This window comes from Papaver somniferum, chromosome 1 (assembly GCF_003573695.1).
Source record: "Papaver somniferum cultivar HN1 chromosome 1, ASM357369v1, whole genome shotgun sequence".
NCBI lineage: Eukaryota > Viridiplantae > Streptophyta > Magnoliopsida > Ranunculales > Papaveraceae > Papaver > Papaver somniferum.
The window spans coordinates 132695153-132712870 of NC_039358.1; the positions used below are offsets into that span (position 1 = coordinate 132695153).

General features: G+C 37.9%; 2 protein-coding genes across 9 annotated transcripts; one reads left to right on the top strand and one right to left on the bottom strand.

Annotated features, from left to right (window-relative positions):
• The first annotated feature begins 7475 nt into the window (after positions 1-7475).
• On the top strand, positions 7476-8882 carry LOC113301218. Its single transcript, XM_026549969.1, has 4 exons — positions 7476-7883; positions 8030-8066; positions 8160-8281; positions 8416-8882. The coding sequence occupies exons 1-4, from the start codon at positions 7590-7592 to the stop codon at positions 8476-8478; spliced, it is 516 nt and encodes a 171-aa protein (XP_026405754.1). The 5' UTR covers positions 7476-7589; the 3' UTR covers positions 8479-8882.
• Positions 7892-16431, bottom strand: LOC113301187 (ultraviolet-B receptor UVR8-like). 8 transcript variants are annotated; one of them, XR_003336098.1, is made up of 7 exons: positions 15929-16431; positions 15576-15792; positions 15051-15375; positions 14421-14962; positions 9072-14278; positions 8901-8966; positions 7892-8279 (listed from the first exon to the last, which is right to left on the bottom strand). XR_003336098.1 is itself a non-coding variant. In XM_026549954.1 (5 exons), exons 1-4 carry the CDS (start codon positions 16168-16170, stop codon positions 14457-14459), a joined length of 1293 nt encoding a protein of 430 aa, XP_026405739.1. In that variant the 5' UTR covers positions 16171-16431; the 3' UTR covers positions 7892-8279; positions 14421-14456. The 8 variants fall into 8 exon arrangements, 1 of the variants encoding a protein (XP_026405739.1); XR_003336084.1 differs by having other exon boundaries at positions 9072-12963; positions 15576-15795; XR_003336073.1 differs by having other exon boundaries at positions 15576-15795.
• Between the last annotated feature and the right edge of the window lie 1287 nt (positions 16432-17718).

A 17718-nucleotide genomic window follows, 5' to 3' on the forward strand; every position in this document is an offset into this window, starting at 1 on the left:
AAGGGAATCGCGTTAAAGTATCAAACTCGTATGCGAGCCAATACAATTCTATGTTCTAGAACCAGTTTAATACCCAAACCAGTACGCAAACTGAAAAGTTATGTGAACTCCGGAACCGGTAAAGGTCTTAAGTTTGCAAACCGGTACGTGAACTGAAAAGTTCTGTAGACTCTGGAATTTTGAGTTGCACCTAAGTTTGCAAACCGGTACGTGAACTGAGAAGTTCTGACAACTCTTGAACTCGGTAATTGCTTATAAGTTTTCAAATCGGTCTGCATGCTGTGACTCAGCCGACTCACGAACGTATCAAATATTTGTACCTTGTACATTTACAAACTATGTCGATTTTAATTCAATTGCAATTGAATTATTTTTATAAGATGATTTGCATTTGATCAATTCTCTAATTAACACTAGACTCATTTGGTCACATAATTGTGACTCAAGATTAATATCTTTATGAACAAGAAAATGAGTGTTAAGCTTTTAAGTTCAAATCGGCTAGTTTCGGCTAACCATGTTGGATATAGTATTTATACACGGTCCGATTAAGGTTTACATAACCATAGTGTATATCTTGTTTATGTGAATAAGATTCAAAGCCTTCATCTAATGGTGAATATTGTTTGCTTGGTTCCAAAGCTATCTTAGCTTAAACCTTAAGCAACCTAGACTTTGAAGTCTATTTAAGGTGAACTCTTGGCAACCGAGATCTTTGAATCCTTACACTACTTTTTGGTGTGTCCTAGTTTTATCTAGATTCATCCTCTCCAGAAATCCTTTTAGGGTTTAGCGACTATAAATACTTCATTGGAATTCGTGAAGCCAGGTCCAGTTATCTTTGATCTTGATAACTCGAGTATCCTGATCTTGATTGTTTGTTGAGCCTTGCTCCATCAATCAAGATATATAGTAATCATCAAAGTTCTTTTCGTCTTAGAGTTTTTGTTGATTCTGCAAGTTTTATACTTGTGAGGTGAAAAATAATCTAGGTTGCACTTCGAGTTGCATAAATCCGGATTTTTAGGATAGCCATACTTCGTTCAAGTTGCTATCGGTTTCCAGCACCTTGATCTTTCGTTTGATCTGATCATCCGTTTAGGTCGTAAATTAGGAAATCAATTATAGGCTGAATCTATGGGAGGAAGATTTGGTTTAAAGTTTTCAATTGAGTTGCAACAACTCTTAGTTGGTGTGACTCCTTCTAAGGGAATCAATTACGCGGAGTCTTGTTGGGATTCAAGAGGCATAAAGAGTGTGACTGTACCTGAATCAGTTCGGGCTCAACTACATTCTGTACCGAAGTTAATTGGTAGTAGGCTAGTGTCTGTAGCGGCTTAATACAGTTTGGTGTTCAATCTGGACTAGGTCCCAGGGTTTTTCTGTATTTGTGGTTTCTTCGTTAACAAAATTTATGGTATCTGTGTTATTTCTTTTTCCGCATTATATCGTTTATCTTTATAATTGAAAAATCACAGGTTGTGCGTTTGATAAATCACAGTAGATAGGTCCAACCTATTTTGATTGATCCTTGGACATTGGTCTTTGGTACCGTCAAAGAACTCTCTTTGTAGTTAGGTTCACGGATTCAGTTCTGTAAACGTTCCAACAACAAGAGAGAGAGATATAACTCTAGGAACTTTCCTAGATTTATTTTTTTACTCTCGAAGTTGTGTTGAGTTTGTCCATACAGATTACCTACGAAAAAGTTGGTGGTGTATTTTGGTACCCCCAGTGTTTTCAATTGGTATCAGATCAGGCAAACACGTTAAGATCTAATAAGTCTGTATTTAAAGCAGTCTGACTATATGGAAAGAGACGAAATCTCTAATAAGTGTTGCACCAGTTTAAAAGACATTGTTTCTATGGATCCGGTAAAACATTCGGATCCATAAAACACTATAGTTCCATAAAACAATCGGATATTGATAAGTGCCATTCCTACTGTTTTACAGATTAGTATGACTCAGAAGTAGAACGTGAAGCAGCCAAGGAAAGCTATGAAATTTCCAAGCTTATAGAATTTCAGACTTCTAAGGTATTTCGGCTGTGATACAAAGTCAATACTCTTATTGGTATTATTCTAAATATGGTTCCAAAATAAGGACGTCTCTTGAAGATGATGCCTTGGAGATCGCTCAACCTACGAGTAAGAATACTGCTCTATGTTGCGATAGTGAATCCAAAGAAACTACCATGATGATAGCTTCTGAACAAGGCGATGAACTAGAAAAAGTAAAAACAAATTCTGTTCATGATATTCTAACAAAATCGCAGTTAGAAACTAATAATCAAAGTACTGCTTTGATTAGAGATAATTATTTGAATTTCTCTAACCAAGATATAGAACTGTGTCTCCAAGGAGGAAAAGCTCTTTACAAAATGAAATTGTCAAGACTACCCGTTCTGATTTCATTGAAACTCATAAAGTGTGCTTCTATTGCAACACTAAAGAACATGTTCAAAGAAAGTGTAAACTGAGGTTGGAAAACTTTCAGTTTGACCGTCTTCAAAACACCTTGGATTTAAATCTGAAAGTTATTACTGATATTCGGATGTCTAAACCCGTTGAGGTGAAACCACATTCAAGCAAATCAGCTTCTAGGAATGTCAGCACTTCTTGGTCACAAAATATTCGAACAAACCAAAAGGGTAGTGTGCAAAATCTGTTTAAAAAGAACTCTGTGAAACCTTCACAAATATGTGATCCAAAGAATACCTATATACCTCCAAAAAGGGTGGAAACTTTTGAAACAGCTCAACAAGCTAACCTGAATTTGATCGTTATAAGATATAAAGATTTTAACGACAAATTGTTCGTTTCAAGACAAGGAACTTCAGGTAAGAGTTCTAATCATATATTTTTATTTTGATGACAGTAATTTCTATGATCATTTTCCACGTTTCAAAAGAAGGAGCAAAATAAAACAGCAGCATTCTTCCAATGGTGAGTGTACAACTCACCCTTGTGCAAACTAGGCACAGGTCTTGGAACCTTATCCATAAAAAATCCTGTTGGATAAGGATTACTACGTGACATGTGTGCTATTTGCCTCAAGTAGTACTTGTTTTTGATAAGCAACAATCTTTTCATATTGCAATCCTTTCATGATAAGTTCAATCATATTTGAATGTTATGAATTCTTGAGGTGACATTCTCTAATTAAAATCTTCTCATTAATATTGATTTTCTTGTGCTCTAAACTTACGTTCGTTGAGCGAAGGATACGTTAATATTCAAGGAAAAATATTTGTCATCACAAAGAAGAATGGTTGCAGTATTGATAAATTGTTGTGTGCTCTTTGAAAATATCAACTGTTTTTTACCCTCAATTATTGTTTTCCGAAACCCGTTGGATCAACCGGTACCGTACTTTCAAAAGGCACATGTACCTTTCTGTTGACCGCGCAAAACCCTAATGTCTAAATAAGGTCACGAACCTTCATTCATCCCAGGGAATATCTTTTCCTTTATATACCATAACTTGTGATTGAGATATTCTCATCCAAGGTTCCGCAGCCAAGCATGTCTCATATATCTCGAATTCTTGAAAGCATAGAGAAAGCTCTTAATCGCGATGGTATTGAAACAAGAGGAAAGAAGAGAACACTGGTTGATGACGAAGTTATTGATTCATCCAAAATTCCATATGATGTGAATTGCTGTTTTGCTTATGATCATCAAGATGTTGAACAAGAAGAGATGATTTCTGCTGATGTTGTTTATGATTTCCTCAGTCAATTTGAAGAAGCTAAACTAGAACTTGTTGAAACGCTAAAGAGTTTAGACATGTTAAAGACTGAGTTAAAAAGGGTTTCTGCTGACCTTGTTCTCATGAAATCTCATGTTCGTGAACTACTCAATGAGGATATTTTCTCTGAAGAGCTTGTGGATACAGTTGATGACAAACACAAGGGTCTCAAAACCGATGAAGTGTCTTGAAAAATCTAGTTTATTTAGTTTCTTTTATTCTTTTTTTTTTCTAGGAAACTTCCTTTTGAGGATTTTATTCTTGAGAATGATAACTAGGGTTTGGTATAGCAAAAATTGTGATTACACATAGCTATTCCCAACGTTTTTCATCTTGCATGTTTTTAGATTTATTTATTTAAATGCTAGAGTTGTTGGAAGATGAATTTGCATTATATAATCATTATTGGTTTAATTATTGCAAAATTCTTATGAAATATTTGTGCCTTTACGTTTTCGTGAATCGAGCTAATATTTCATATATGCTCAGAAGTTAAATCTATTATGTTTTTATAAACGAAAAATAGAACAAACTCTTTGAGATTTTTCTTGCAGTATTGATTTTCTTGTGATTTCACTTTTGTGTTATTGCTTCTTGACACACTCCGTAAGATTCTCTTATATTGAGTAAAATTTTCTCTTTGTTCTTACACGAGTTCAAACAAGATGTAGAGTGTGTATAAACTACAAAAAGCTTAATTCTGCTACTCCCAAGGATCACTTTCCTTTATCTTTCATTGATCAGATGTTAGAGTGATCAGCAACACATTCACATTTTTGCTTTTTGAATGGGTGTTTGGGCTCCAATCAGATTGTGATTGCACCAGAGGATTAAAAGAAGACTATTATCACTTGTCCTTTGACACATTTCCATATGGACTATCTTGTTTAGTCCCTTCAAAGCACCTGCCACTTTCAGAGATACATGACTAGTATACTTTATGACTACACGGAACGCATTATTAAAGTATTTATGGATGATTTTGGTGTTTATGGTGATTATTTGAATAGGAAATTTTGAGTTCGTGCTAAAAATATCCATACACACTAATCTTATTCTTAATTTAGGAAAATATCACATTATGATAAACCATGGTGTAGTCAAAAGTGTTAGGCTAAATCATGTTCTCCCGATGATTCGAGGTGGACGAAGAAAAGATAGAGTTGATTTGAAACTTACCATACTCCACTTTGATGAAGAAGATTCGATTATTTGTTAGTCATGCAGATTTTTACAGGATATTTATCAAATATTTCTCAAAAATATCAATGCTGATGTACATATTATTATTAGCACACTTTCCATTTTTCTCATGTAATTTGCGTCATCACGACTTTGTTAGTCATAATTTTGTTAACAGTCAGCAACGTTGTTCCTAATAAGAAAAACTCTATGTTTAGAACAATTGATTTACTAATGGATTCGATTTTGTTCTCGGAAGCTCTTACTTAGTTTATCTGGTTCATCCTACAGACTCAATTGTCGCATCTGCACTGTAATCAACAACATCTCAATCTTTATCGATTGCGCTCTCCTGGGGATAAAGAAACGAGAGTTTGATATCGGAAATGCTATTCACCTCCCTATTCTCCACCTCCCTACTCTGCTCCCTCCAATCTACACCACACATCTAGGATTTGAATCACATTCAAGTACAGGCGGAGTTCACCATTTCCCAGATGTGGGGTTTAGATTGGAGGGAACAAAGTAGAGAAGTGGAGAATAAGGAGGTGAATAGCACCACCCGTTTCCATAAAAGAACAAAGATATAGAAAAAGTAAGACTTTCAGTTTCCACAAGAACAAGTCTCCCCCTGTATGTTATTTTTGAAAATTCAGAAGAGAATGAGCAAAGCAAAACCACCACCTTTCATCTTTGAAGGTGCGTGTGGTTGTCCTCTTCCTCCTCACTTCTTCCCCACTTTTTACGACCTCTTCCTCCTTATTTCTTGCCCACTTTTTACGACCATGGTCTTTTGTTAGCCCATTATTATTTTAAATTTCAAATACTAATCATAATATTTTAATTGTATAAAATGTTAAAGAACTAATATGTGCAATTGCAACTAGTTACTACTTCCTTCGTTCCACTACTAAGTGACCTATTTGATTTTAGATTTTGTCCCACTAATAAGTGACATATATCACTAAATAAGGAGATATTTCTAAAATTATCCTTTTAGGTAATTATGAAAAATATATGAAATATGCATAATTTGATAGGCATGTTTATATTCGTTACGTAGGTGTTTTAAAATGCTTTTCAATGGTATGAAGTTTGCGAATATCCGTTGAGTAGTTTGAGAGATAAATCATTTCTAAATTTCACTAGTTATTATTCATAAGGGTATAATTGTAAAAAATGCTTAAAAATACTATTTTCCTTACTTGCCTTAAAAATTGTGCAAATTTAAATTAGTTCACTTAATGATGGGACGCAGGGAGTAGATGCAAGAATTCATCAATCATGTTTAATTGAGCATCTAAGAAGTAGGAGATCAGTTTTTTTTTTATTTGAAGCAAGTAGGAGACCAACTATTTTAAATTTCCGACTCTTCCGGACCAATACTAAAACCAAATATTACTAGCTGAAAATATCAGCTACAGAAACCAAATTCCAAGACCACCCACAAAAGTCATCTGGAAAATCTTCCAAGTATCACTGTGCGTGACTTGAGAGAGTATTGAAGTCCTTGGGGAAGTTTAAGAAATTCCTGGCAGATATGTCTTCAATCAGTTGCTCTTGGCCAGGGGATGCAAGATATTTGTATAAGAATCCTATTATTGGGGTTTTGAAAGTCAATGGTCTTTTGGGGCTTTTAGGGTCATGAAATAGAAAATGAGATTGTCCCTTATCACGTCATAATCCTAATGTCTATTATACCCTTACCTAAATTTCACTATTCATAAAAAAAAAATCCTAAATCTATAATCTTCTTCTTCTACTTCTCATTTACAATCATGATGAATATGATTATCATGATTTCATCATGATGAAGATCATAAAAAAATAAAAAACTAAATCTATTATCTTCTCCCCATCCTTATCTTCTCGTTCATAAATTGTGAAAAGATGATGAGCATAATTTCATCACGATGAGGATGATGATCATCTTAAGAAAATCCAAAACTATTTTCTTCTTTTGCATTCTAAGATCATGATAAAGATGATGATCATCATAGAAAGAAAAAACTAAGAAAATTCACTATTTATTTTTGTTTTAAATGGTTAAAAAAAATCCAATTCGATGAATTTCGGGTAAAAAGAAACAGTTTCTAAAAGTATTTAATAGAGTTCTTACATGGTATTTCTAAAAGCTTACAGATAAGCTTAAAAGTATTTAAACAGTTTCTAAAAGTATTTAATAGAGTTCTTAAAAGTGTCCAATCCAATTCGAGAGTTCTTGGTTTCTAAAAGATCATGGTAAGGTTACATGGTATTTCAGATAGAGTTCTTAGATCCCCTATCCATTTTTTGGCTACACATAGCATTTTAGCCCCCAAAAACTCTCCCCCTGCCGCCCCAATAATAGGATTCTTTCATGCGTCCATCGTATGCATTTAATTTTTGGTCTTACTTGCTGTGAAACTTCAAAGAGGTGAAATGTTTCACTAATAAAAAGAAAAGAAAATGAAGGATGAGTTACAAATTTATCCAATAGGTAAGGGACGAGAAGCAAAATAGCATTTATTAGTAAAGTACAGACAGTATACTGAAGAAAAAAAGATAACAGGATAAGAAAATTTCTCCACAACAAAAAACAACAAAAGAAGAAGTTCAGTTCAGCCAAAGCCCGATAAAAGGAAGCAGAGATATCTATGTAGAAAGAGAGAGAGAATGGCTCTAAAAACTACAGCAACACTCTCTTTGATTACCCCAGTTCCTTACTCTCCCTCTCATCCTTTCTCCTCCAACTTCTGCTTCAGTATCAGCACTACTACTTCCAGTGTCAACACTTTAACACCACCAAGAACAAGAAAAGCAATACAATTTAGAAACACAACAGTAATAAGGCAACAAAGAAGAAGCAATTGTGGTGCTGGTGGTATGATTATATCAGCAGCCCATCCACATCCACTGGATCTAACTGAAGATAATGTACGAGAGGTCCTGGCTGATGCACGAATTCATGTAATTAATTCATTAACTCCCTCGATACACCATTCATATTAGCACGTAATAATCAAATTATAACAGTTCAAGTTGCAGCATTATTATTGCTGATCCTACATAAATCATGACGACAATTTTCTTTATGTTTTCATTTTCTCGATCAGTTTGCACAAATCTTCGATACTTCCATTGGCATGACAGGTACTTATCAACATTTGTGTAACCAAACTTCAGTTCCACTCTTTTTTCTCATATATCACGGTTCAATTTCTTCTTGTGCTTTCAATTATTTAGGAGTGGCAGAGCTCTCTGAAGTAGATGGCCCTTACGTGAAGATCAGTCTCAGAGGCCGATTCTGGCACGAGCGCTCCCTGGTTTTGGCCAGGCTTGGCAATTATCTCAAGCAGAGGATTCCTGTAAGCACTACCCTGGTGTTATTGTTACAGTATGAGCATTTTCACGTGAACATAAAAATGTTGTTCTTTGTTATCTGTTTCTTTCTTCTTCAAGTAAAATCTATAGTGGCAAAACTAATGGGAGACATCCTCAGGAAATCTTGGAGGTGGATATTGAAGACGAGAAGCAATTGGATGACAGCCCTGAAAACTTTTAGAAGAATTTGAGGTATCTGTTCGGCTGTTCCTTCCATACACCATGTAAGCTGTTTGGAATCAACCATTTTACATAATTCATGAAACAAACTCTCCTGCTGCACTCTTCTTGCACAATTGGAGGAGAACCTCAGTGAAGTGAATTTTTGTCAGTTTTGATCAGGAATTGGTTTGATTCCAACTATTAGTAATTTTATAGCGAAGAGAAGAAATGATGTTATCAAAATTATCGTGTCTTAGGGATTATATATGTAGAAACTAGACGGAGAATCACCTTTATCCTGTATAAAACTAATATTCTACTGTTTTCTGCTTGCTCAACGAGCTATTGTAAGTCAAGATTTTTGGTTCTTTATCACAACTATGAGATATGAAATAAACTCGCAACACAGATGAAGTTATTAAATTGGTACCATAACTGCACCTGCTATGAAAACAGAATCCCAGCATTTGGTGACCAGTGCTTGTATATAAACTTCTTCACTTTCACCTGGGAAGGATATAGTTTATCTGGCAGTATAAGCAAGATGGCAAAATACAAAAAATTAAACAAAAACGAAACACTTAGAAGAAAAACATAATCTGATCTATGTACCTGTGAATAGAGTAAGATAAAGGAAGCACTGTCACGATTTCCAACCACAATGAGTAGTAAGACAAAGGCCAGCATAACAATCTAAATTGTGTTCTCTTCCTTAGCCGCCCATTTTGATGCAGCATCTTGATACCTTTCCTAATTTTGGCCTTTTTTTTTAGATTTACTTTTCTTTTATGATTTCCTTTTTTTGATGCTCGATTTTTAGGAAAGTTAGGTTATTATAAATAAGGGATTGTAAGATAGTTTTTGACATTCAGTTTTTAAGAGATATTAAACTAGAGTTTTTCTCTAAAGCCTTGCATTGATTTGATTCTGTCATCAATTCGAGAGCCTTGCATCGAATCTGATTCAATTCTTCGATTCAAGAAGTCAGGTCTTTAGAAATTTTAACCTAAATTTCTAGATTGAGCTGAGTTACCGTTGATACGCTGCGCCAGGTTGGTATCAGAGACAGGCTACGTTCTTTTTCTTTTTCTGTCACAACAATGCCGAGACCTCGTCGAGCACCAGTACGTACTGAAGCAGAAATCACTCGTGACGCTATTGCTGAGCTACAAGCCCAGATGGCTTCCATCACAACCGCGCTCCAAGCCCTTCTTGTTCAGCGACCAACACCAGCAGTGCGCGAACATGTTGAACACGCTAACAGTAACAGGGACGATGTTGATGACGAAGAAAACCTGTTTGCAGACGACGTTAACCCCTTTGCTCCTCTACACAACAACCGTACCCTAGCACCAGATAACGTCCAAGATGCAGCAGCACATAATCATTGGGAATCGGGTTTCAAAACCGATATACCAGAGTTTCATGGAAATTCTTCAGCTGAAGAACTACTCGATTGGATAGTCACGGTGGAAGAGATTTTGGAGTTCAGACGAGCTCCAATGGAGCGTTGTGTTCCTGTTTTAACAATGCGCTTTCGTGGACGAGCAGCAGCGTGGTGGACACAATTGAAGACAACTCGAGCCCGTCTTGGGAAACCTAAGATCATGTCCTGGGATAAGCTTTCGTGGAAACTTAAGAAAACATTCTTGCCTTACAATTATGATCAGCTTATGTTTCAACGTCTCCATACCATCCGCCAAGGCACCCGCTCTGTAGCTGATTACTCTACCGAATTCTTTTTACTTCTTCATCGTGTTGATGTACAAGATTCTGAGCGTCAGTTGGTAGCACGATTTACAGCAGGGTTACGGCAACAGATTCAACACACCATCAATCTTTTCAACCCTCTGACACTTTCCGAAGCACATCAACAAGCTTTGACCATTGAAGCACAAACAAAATCATCATTCTCCTCTTGGTCTAGTATGCGTTCTTTGCGTCCAAATCCACCTCAGACAGTACCAGACGATGCTGCACCTGTCAAAACAGATTTTTCCATTGTTCTTGCTCTTGACCAGCGGCAAGCTCGACCAAACTCTTTGTGTTGTTTCTCTTGTGTAGAAATAGGACACCGACAGTCTACTTGCCCCACTCGAAACCGTCGGGGTCTCCTCCTTGACACTGCTGGTAATGACATTGAAGTAATCTACGATGAGGACCCTGCGGAACCACAAGATGAGACAGAGATTCTTGCTGCAGATAATGGACCAGCATTAATGGTACGTCGTGTGTGTCTCGCTCCGCGTAGTGCAGATATCAACGCCATAATATTTTTCATTCGAAGTGTACCATTGGAGGTAAGGTCTGCAAATTCATCATCGACTCGGGAAGTAGCGAAAACGTCATTGCTGAAGACGTTGTCAACAAGCTACGCTTGGCATCGGAACTACATCCTTACCCTTATAAGTTGTCGTGGCTGGATCACAAAACTGATTTACTAATAACTAGACGAGCATTAATTTCTTTTTCGGTGGGTGATTCATATAAGGATCTGATTCATTGTGATGTTGCTCCTATGGATGCTTGTCATCTCCTATTAGGACGCCCTTGGCTATTTGATCATCGAGTACAACATGATGGTTATCACAATACCTACAGCTTCCGCTACAACGATCGCAATTTCATTCTCCAACCCTCTCTGCCTGAGAGACAACACTCATCATCGGTCCAGTCCTTCTCTTACAACGACAAGGTTTTGAACAAACACTTCGTGAAGAGGGACGTGTTTTGATTCTGATCAATTCAGTTATCAGCGAGTCTGTGCCATCGATTCCAGCACACTTTCAAGACCTTTTGGAAGAGTTTCGGGATGTTTTCCCTGATGCGTTACCACCTGGCCTTCCTCCCCTCAGAGACATTCAACACCGTATTGATCTAGTTCCAGATGCTATTCTTCCTAATCGAGCTCATTACCGTATGAGTCCGAGTGAGCATGAAGAACTCAGACGTCAAGTTGAGGATCTTGTGGTCAAGGGTTATTTACGTGAGAGTCTCAGTCCGTGTGCCGTCCCAGCTTTGCTTATACCAAAGAAAGATGGATCGTGGCGAATGTGTGTTGATAGCCGTGCTATCAATAAAATTACAGTCCGCTATAGATTTGCCATTCCCCGTCTTGACGATTTATTGGATCAAATTGGAGCTGCGAAACTTTTCTCTAAACTGGATCTTCGCAGTGGTTATCATCAGATACGAATCCGTCCTGGAGATGAATGGAAGACTGCTTTTAAGACTCGAGAGGGACTTTTTGAATGGCTTGTCATGCCCTTTGGCTTGTCCAATGCACCAAGCACCTTCATGCACGTTATGAATCAATCTCTTCGGCCCTTCATAGGTAAGTTTGTAGTCGTTTATTTTGATGATATTCTCATATTTAGTAAGTCCTTAACAGAACATCTTGCACACTTGAGAGACGTACTTCTTGTTCTCCGTCGAGATCAACTATTTGCCACACTAAAGAAGTGTGAGTTCGGCTCTCCTGAGGTTCACTTCCTTGGATACATCGTCGCTTCAGAAGGGCTAGCCGTCGACCCAGGCAAAGTAGAAGCAATCAAATCTTGGCCTACTCCTACTACTTTATCTGAAACTCGAAGTTTTCATGGTCTAGCATCTTTTTATCGAAGATTTGTGCCGCAATTTAGCAGTTTGATGGCACCTATCACTGATTGTATTCGTCATGATAGTGTCTTCACTTGGACTACCGAAACAACTACAGCTTTTGAAATCATTAAAACAAAATTGTTATCAACACCTATACTAGCTCTTCCAGATTTTACTCAAGTTTTTGAGCTACATAGTGATGCTTCTAAGTTGGGCATTGGTGCTGTCTTGAGCCAACGCAACAGGCCTATCGCCTTCTTCAGTGAAAAGCTGGCTGGAGCCCGTCTACGTTACAGTACTTACGATGTGGAATTTTATGCAGTGGTTCAAGCAATCAAGCACTGGAGACATTATCTTTTCCATAAAGAATTTGTTCTCTACACAGATCATGATGCTTTAAAACACTTGAATAGTCAAGATAAAGTCTCAGCTCGTCATGCATCATGGATATCTTACTTGCAACAATTTACGTTTGTTATCAAACACACGTCAGGTGTTTCCAATCGAGTTGCTGATGCCTTGAGTCGTCGCCATTCTTTGCTGAGTGTTCTTCATGTGTCAGTTCCGGGATTTTCCACCTTTGCTGATTTGTATGAGTCTGATGATTTCTTTAGTCGAGTTCTTCTTGACGTTCAGAATGGCCTTTCTCGAGATTTCACTATGCATGATGGCTTTCTTTTTAGAGACAGTCGTCTTTGCATTCCAGACTGCAGCCTCCGTCTTAAACTTGTTGCTGAAACACATAATGAAGGTCACATTGGTCGCGACCGGACGTTGCATGTACTTTCTCAGTCTTATTTTTGGCCTGCATTAAGACGTGATGTTGAGCGTTTTGTCGAACGTTGTACAGTGTGTCAGACATCAAAAGGTCATGCCACAAATGCCGGTCTCTACCTTCCTCTCCCTATTCCAACACAACCATGGACAAACATCAGTATGGATTTTGTGATGGGTCTTCCTCGCACACAAAAGGGTTTCGATTCAATCTTTGTCATTGTTGATCGTTTCTCCAAGATGATACACTTCATTCCATGTAAAAAGTCCAAGTCGCAACACTTTTCTTTCGAGAGGTTTACAGACTCCATGGATTGCCAACTTCCATCGTTTCTGATCGGGATTCTCGGTTCTTAGGTCATTTTTGGAGGTCTTTATGGAAATTACTAGGAACCAGCCTTGACATGAGCTCCGCTTATCATCCTCAAACGGACGGTCAAACAGAAGTGACCAATAGATCTTTGGGGAATTTGCTTCGCTGTCTTGTGGGTGATTCTATTAGAACTTGGGATTCAAAACTTCCTCAAGCAGAGTTTGCTCATAATCATTCACTAAATAGAAGTTCGGGGTTCAGTCCATTTCAGGTCGTTTATGGTCTTCTCCCTCGTGGTCCTTTGGATTTATCTACTCTTCTAGACCGTACACGTCTTCATGGTGTAGCTGATGATTTTATAGACAACATTCATAAGGTTCATACGCAGGTTATTGCCAATCTCGAATCATCCTCCTCAAAGTACAAAGCTGCGTCTGATTCTCGTCGCCGTCGTGTTCTCTTCGAGGTAGGTGATCAAGTTTGGGTATTTCTCACTAAAGATCGAATGCCGGCTCATGCTTATAATAAACTCAAGGCAAAGAAAATAGGTCCTCTCACGGTCGTGGAACGAATTAATGACAATGCTTATCGTCTACAACTTCCAGCAAACATCAACACTTCGGATGTCTTCAATGTTCGTTATTTATCACGTTTTGTTCCACCAGACCCAGTTCCAGATTCGTGGTCGAATCCTTCTACCCCGGCGGAACCTGATGCAGCATCTTGATACCTTTCCTAATTTTGGCCTTTTTTTTTAGATTTACTTTTCTTTTATGATTTCCTTTTTTTGATGCTCGATTTTTAGGAAAGTTAGGTTATTATAAATAAGGGATTGTAAGATAGTTTTTGACATTCAGTTTTTAAGAGATATTAAACTAGAGTTTTTCTCTAAAGCCTTGCATTGATTTGATTCTGTCATCAATTCGAGAGCCTTGCATCGAATCTGATTCAATTCTTCGATTCAAGAAGTCAGGTCTTTAGAAATTTTAACCTAAATTTCTAGATTGAGCTGAGTTACCGTTGATACGCTGCGCCACATTTGATATGGTGGCACAACATCATTCTCTTATCCATAAAGGCTACAGCTAACTTCAATTTTTGATGCCGATAATGTCTGCCGTGTCGGGGCTCACTAAATAAAAAGTGTATTTTTGTTATTTCTCCTATCTGTTTTAAGTGGTAACAGAACAAGTAGCTATTGATAGACTTCTAATAATGGTCAGTTGTTCAATTGCAAAACAGGTGCGGGGAGAGAAAAGTAGAAGCTTTCATACCCTTAGCTAGTCTCGTCGCTTGTGTCCAACTTGCTGTCACTGATTGACCACCAACAGTAGATTATGATCAAACCCAGATGCAATCTGCATAACTTTAACACCTTCCAAATCCTCTATCAGGGCAGGTTCAACTTCATCAATTGAGCTCCCTAGTCCAAGCCTCCCATTTTTTCCACAACCCCATACCCACACTTCCCCCTTAGACGTGAGGGCAACAGAATGTACACAGCCACCAGACACAAATAAAGGTGTCTCTTCTTCTAGCCCCTCCACCAGCTTTGGTACGCTTTCTGGGCCAGACCTCCCTAACTGAGAATTCCCATTCCATCCCCACGAAGCAATCCCTGTACCACTGACATCTCCTCCCATAACCTCTTGTGATGAGGAAATCTGCTGACACACTGCTAGAGAATGACCTAAGCCCGAAGATATAGATAATGGCTGGAAGCTCATGTCAACTGGAGATAATCCTGAGCTATCCTCTTTACCTCTGCCCAGCTGACCGTAAGTGTTATTTCCGCCACTCAATAACACACCATTACCTGTGAATGACCAGAAAATATTTACTTCAAATATCCAATTTTCTAGAGCACATTTATACACTAAAAAAGGCGAAGAAGATTTACTCACAGCAAAGAACTAGAGAGTGATCAAGCCCGCAAGCCACATCTGATACTTGAACACCGTTTAATTCTTGCAGTAGACATGGTTCCCAGATTATAGGCATGTCGTTCTCCTTTTGCATCTGCTCCAAGACCAGCTTCTCCGCAACTTCTAGAGATGAAAAAGTTCCTTGAGTTTCTACCGATGTGGAGGCACCCAGAATTTGAGGTGACATGGACATTTTTTCTAGTGACATCCCAATATGTCCTAACCTACCATCTGCAGAGTAACCCCAGCCAAATAACTTCCCATCATTTGTAAGTGCGAGAGCATGCCCCCACCCAAGAGATACCTGAGTGGTGGAAAGATCCACCAATTGAGAATCGATCATATCCTAATCAGAACATTAGATAGAAAATACATACAAAACAAGCACTGAACTAATCTGCATATCAATGAATAAGTTACTCTTGGCACTGTGTTATAAACAATGATTAAAAAAGACTGTAAACTACAAATTAATAGATGAGTAACTGATCCACAAGCATATACCTTAACAATGTGTTCTCCAGCAAGTGCCTCAACCCTGGAAGGTAAGGGAGAGTCGGTAATTCCTTTGCCAAGACCGAGTTGGCCTCGCTTTGATTTGCCCCATACCCACAAGGAACCATCCTCTCCAATAGCAGTGGAAACAACACCGGAGGCATATACAGCTTTCACTCTGACTTGACTCAGCCCTTGCACCATCTCCGGCTTACTCCATGAATCTCTGCTATTATAAACAGAACATTCAACAAGGATCAAAAGCCAAACCAAATTTATAAAAAACTACCATCATCAAACCAACAGATTAATAGTGATAACATTGACTAATTTACTAACATTGAATAATTTACTGTACATACCTTGGAACATCGAACGAAGCCCTGCCGAGCTGAAATTCATTGTTTCGCCCCCATGACCAAACGTCTCCATGAGAAGTAACAGCTAGAGAGTGATAATGTCCAGCTCCAATACAGGTGATATCATCTGAAGGAAGACCTGTTATCTTAATGGGTTCATAGGCATCACCCCCTCCCCCTGCCCCAATTCCCAGTGAGGATGAGGGCAATCCTAAAGCCCCTTGGTTCCCATCACCAAAACTCATTACACAACCACCAACACCATCATCACATCCTTCTCTGACTGACGAAGAAGAAGATGAAAAAGTTCTGATGTTAGGGATGCAGTCGTAGCATGATCTACTAATGCCACCAGCGACCGAGGAGGAGGCGTTCAATCCAAATTTCTTACTGTTGTTGTTATCCTATAACAACCATCTCACTCCGGCCAACATCGTCCCCTTCATAATTGGGATCTAGGTTTTCACTATTTCTTTTCCCGGCGATACTGGAGATGGAAAATGTATTTCGATTTATTTTTTATTTATTTTAGAAAAATGGCAGCGTGAAACGTTTTTCATTTTTAGGAAGTCACGTGTATGTCGAAGTTTTTTAATTTTAGGAATCATCGGTTCATGATTGATGTTTAAAACGATGTTTTCTTATAAACAAAGGCTTAATCCGTTACGGCACGAGCATAATTTTTATTTAGTTATTTATTTTCCAATACATAAATATAATATGAAGATAATATTTATAATATGAAGATAATATTTATTATTTAGTTATAATATGAAGATAATATTTATTATTCAAAAGGAAGTCAGTGTCCAGATTGTTGCTAGGCTACCAACACCCTCGATGTAAAAAATGACTTTGTAATATATTCTTTTAATAATAATAAAAAAAATATATATATATAATATAATAATATCAAGTTTACACTTCTTATTATTACAAAAGTAAAGAAAAACCCGATAGATATTTTTATTCTTCACTCCACGAATCCTTGCTAGCATTTTCCGCCGTGACATTCTCCCATACTATGCCTCTCCTTTCTCGAGTTGCATCCTCAAGCCAGCCATGAAATTATATCGGAATTAATTTTTAATATTTTGTCCCCCAAAAAAACATTATTTTAAATGTTTTTTTTTCTTTTTTAACTTTTATTATTATTATTATTGATATTTTTTTAGTTTAGAAAGATATTTTATCGATCCTTTGACTTTGAAATGATATTACCTTTATGCATCTTCCTTATTTTAGCGAAGGATGTTAGGATATTCATGGATCATTGGAATCTACTATAGTCCCGACCAAATAGCACTGATGTTGTCCCTACTTGACCACCTTCGGATAAGAGGTGTGCGGTTTTAATCTAAAAGGCCTCGGTGCTGCTAAGGAGATGCCCAAGCTTATTAAGCTTCACATGTACTCATCTTTCTTCCATGTGGGACTATCCCTGGCTATACATATGCGGAAGTGATAGACATCCCGCGGGCCCAATCCCGCGGGTGGTCCCGCAAGAGACAAAGAAGCCGAGACCTAATGATCCAGCGGATTTGTAGGGGGTGGGTTTTGTGTGGGTCCCACCCCCTTGTGAGATGTCGGTACAACCCGAGGGATTGGGTCCGCGTGATGTAAATCATTTTCGTATACATATGTGGTTTATCGCGCCACATATTCCAACAATCTCCACCTTGGCGAGATTAAACCACTTCACCATTCCAATCAGACTCCCTCATATGATTACCATCTATATATGCTACCTATCGATCATGATTATTGTTACTATGCGCCCTAGAATCCTACTC

What these genes read in the sequence shown, in the direction of transcription:
- LOC113301187 (XM_026549954.1), bottom strand. Translation starts at nt 16,170, where the DNA reads ATGAGTTTTGGTGATGGGAACCAAGGGGCTTTAGGATTGCCCTCATCC. An exon ending in CTGGAGAACACATTGTTAAG is followed by an intron (nt 15,376 to 15,575) that starts GTATATGCTTGT and finishes TCCACCACTCAG; the next exon opens with GTATCTCTTGGGTGGGGGCA. An exon ending in TCACTCTCTAGTTCTTTGCT is followed by an intron (nt 14,963 to 15,050) that starts GTGAGTAAATCT and finishes GGTCATTCACAG; the next exon opens with GTAATGGTGTGTTATTGAGT.
- LOC113301218 (XM_026549969.1), top strand. Translation starts at nt 7,590, where the DNA reads ATGGCTCTAAAAACTACAGCAACACTCTCTTTGATTACCCCAGTTCCT. An exon ending in TGGCTGATGCACGAATTCAT is followed by an intron (nt 7,884 to 8,029) that starts GTAATTAATTCA and finishes TTTCTCGATCAG; the next exon opens with TTTGCACAAATCTTCGATAC. An exon ending in TACTTCCATTGGCATGACAG is followed by an intron (nt 8,067 to 8,159) that starts GTACTTATCAAC and finishes TCAATTATTTAG; the next exon opens with GAGTGGCAGAGCTCTCTGAA.